Source organism: Poecilia formosa, unplaced genomic scaffold, assembly GCF_000485575.1.
Source record: "Poecilia formosa unplaced genomic scaffold, Poecilia_formosa-5.1.2 Scaffold593, whole genome shotgun sequence".
Classification (NCBI taxonomy): domain Eukaryota; kingdom Metazoa; phylum Chordata; class Actinopteri; order Cyprinodontiformes; family Poeciliidae; genus Poecilia; species Poecilia formosa.
The window spans coordinates 113,375-116,115 of record NW_006800532.1 but is presented as its reverse complement, the minus strand read 5'-3'; the positions used below and the strand labels follow the sequence as shown (position 1 = coordinate 116,115).

Here is a 2,741-nt window from a genome sequence, read left to right as displayed (position 1 = left end):
TGTTCTTCATCTGAGACACACACACACACACACGCACAGCTGTTCTTCATCTGAGACACACACACACACACGCACACCTGTTCTTCATCTGAGACACACACACAGACACGCAAAAACCTGTCCTTCAGGTTGGACATGTTTTTCTGCCAGAATCATGATTTAAATTTTGTTTTAGTTCACCAAACAAAATCTTTTAGAAAAAATAACTGACACTTTTAGATAAGCAGAGTTTCACCAAAAAACCCTCCAGAACCTCCCTTTGGGTCGGAACCTGTCGGAACCTCCCTTTGGGTCGGGTCAGGACTCCTGGAGGAGGTGGTGCTGCCTCCTCCTCGGCTGGCCGGCAGGGGGCAGGACCGAGCAGCAGCGGTCTGGCTGTTACAGCAGCAGCTGGACGCTCTGCTCCGTGTCGCTCTGAACCGGACCGGCTCTGGTTCTGTTTGGGAGAAACCATGTGGGGTTTTCTGTTGAACTGGGACCTGCTGTGATGACGGGTCCGGGTCTCCACCGAGCCCTGGGGGCCATCAGGGGCCGCCCTTCAGGAGCCTGCCCGGGGCCCCGCGGACTGAGCGGGCCGCCTGGCTGCAGCTGCCCCGGTAATGGCGTCCCTCCTCCGGCAGGAGTCAGTACGTAGCTTTCGCTGGAAGGCGCACGGGAGTCTGTCTAAATTAGGAGTAAAAGCGGCCAAACTGCGAGATTAAACCGTTTCTGTGGTTTAATCTCCGCAGAACCGCTGGTTCCGACATGTGGAGCCGATAATCCTCTTGCAGCAGAAAACCGCAGAAACGGTCTGAAATGACCTGGAATGCCGTTGAAAGGTTCTGGAAACACACCATCTGCGGTTCCCCCGGCCGAACCGACCCGATTACCGGAACCAGGAGCTGCTTTTGGGTCGCAGCGGGAAGGCTCGACCTCGGTTCCCCAGAAAGCCTCACTGCGAAGCCGCCATGAATGTTCCGGGGACTCGGGGACAACCGAGCAGAAAAACCGAGAAATCCGTTTAAAATACGAAACCTTCGCTTACCTGATGGTTCTGCTGGATTTCCGGATGGTTCCCGAACAGAACCGTGCCGGTTCGGCTGATTCTGAGCCTTTCTTAGAGCCTGTTTTTTGCTCGTAAACCCCGGGGAGTCAGTTCGAAACGAATCCGACAAAAGGAGCGTCTAGCTCGGTATGAAACTCCGCCCCGCGCCGCAGGGGGAGGACCTCCGGGGGAAAACATGAGACAAAGGCGGAGGATGAAACCAGAGCCGCGGACAGAGCTGCAGCCAGCCCCGCTGCTGGAATAACACAGCTTCAAACTCTCTGGTTCGGTTCTGGTCCCAGTCCAGATTATGTGCCAAGGAGCGCACGGACCACGGGGGCCCGCGGACCGGACGGGGACAAGCCGACGGATCCGGTGAACAGAGCTTTTTCTGCGGCTCGGGTCGGAGCGGATCCCCGGCCCAGAGGCAGAGAGGACCCGCGCGCTGCCGGAAGCCGGCCGCCTAGGGGACACCAGGCCCGGTCCACACTGCTCAGAACCTCCTGGTGGTTCTGGACCCAGACGGTGGAAGTCCACCAGGAACCAGGACCAGGTTCTGGTACCATGACGAATTCGCATGGTGAACCTGTGGTTCTAACACTTTCTGCTCCTGAACAACAGGAATAGAACCGGAACTTTAGAGTCCTAACCGGGTCACTGAGTGATGATGATGATGATGATGATGATCATCATCATCATCATCATCATCATCATCATCATCATCATCTCCATCCAGACGTCTTCTGCAGCTCTTGCGACCCATAATGCACCGGGGTGAACAAACTGTGTTGTTCACGCATGCGCAGCTGTAGCATAAGCAGTTTGAACCCAATCACTGAACCCATTAATAAACCCGAACCTCTGCTGCTCTCTGTGTTTATTTCTGTGATGAACTCTGACCTGGTGAGGAACCTGCGAGCTGATGGCTCCGGCTCACTGCTGCCCCCTGCTGCGCCGGCTGATTACATTACATTAAAGCTTTTTCTTTATTTCTGACAAACGGTATACAATAACTTGTTGAGGTACAAAGAACATTCCAGTATAGGCAGGAAAAAAGAACAAAATGACAAGCACATAACAGTAAGGCAAATAATAAAAATAGAGCAGGATTTAAAACAAAAGAAAACCAGAGATCATTCTTGATGGAGAGTCTGCAGATGAACACCAGAACCGGGCCTCAAAACCTGGAGTCAGAACCTGGTTCTAGAGTCAAAACCGTTCTAACGGTTCATCATAATGGTCAGACCGGTTACGGAGCTTTAACGTCTTCATAAAAAACAGTAAATACAGTGACAACGCTGTCAGATGAATCAGAGGCTGTTGTTGCAGGCAGTGACCAGTAGGGGGCGAAGAGTCGCCTCGGTTCTGTGAACAGCAGCAGAAGAAGCGGCAGCAGCCAGCGCAGATTAGCCTGTTAGCTTGGAGGATAACTGCTCTGCTATGAAGCTTCTTCTGTGAGACGGTGAATTCTGGTTGCTCTCTGGTCCGAACTTGGGTCGGACCGGTCCGGAACTACTTCCGGTGCCGTTGTTAACCATTAGCTCCGGGTTTAGCCAACTGCTCAGGTGAGCTCAGGTAAGAGCAGTTCAGAACTCTGCTGGTTCGGTCAGAGCTTCCCAGCTGGGCCAGCCAGCAGTCCAAGTCAGCGGTCCGGCACATCACCGGGAAGAGAGTACGAACCGGGAGCACATGAACAAGGTCCGGAACCCGGAGACGT

The 2,741-nt window shown here is 53.7% G+C and overlaps 1 protein-coding gene across 4 annotated transcripts in view; it reads right to left on the bottom strand.

The window, feature by feature from the left end:
- ubtfl (upstream binding transcription factor, like) overlaps nucleotides 1–1,809 on the bottom strand; it is a 10,351-nt gene extending 8,542 nt beyond the window's left edge. The window contains exons 1-2 of one of the 4 annotated variants that reach the window (XM_016665518.1): nucleotides 1,736–1,806; nucleotides 1,675–1,702 (exon numbers count right to left, since the gene is read on the bottom strand). In XM_016665518.1, coding sequence (XP_016521004.1) covers nucleotides 1,675–1,702; nucleotides 1,736–1,787 — 80 coding nt within the window. In that variant the 5' untranslated portion in view covers nucleotides 1,788–1,806. The other 3 variants (XM_007541183.2, XM_016665519.1, XM_007541187.2) reach the window with 3 other exon arrangements.
- Between the last annotated feature and the right edge of the window lie 932 nt (nucleotides 1,810–2,741).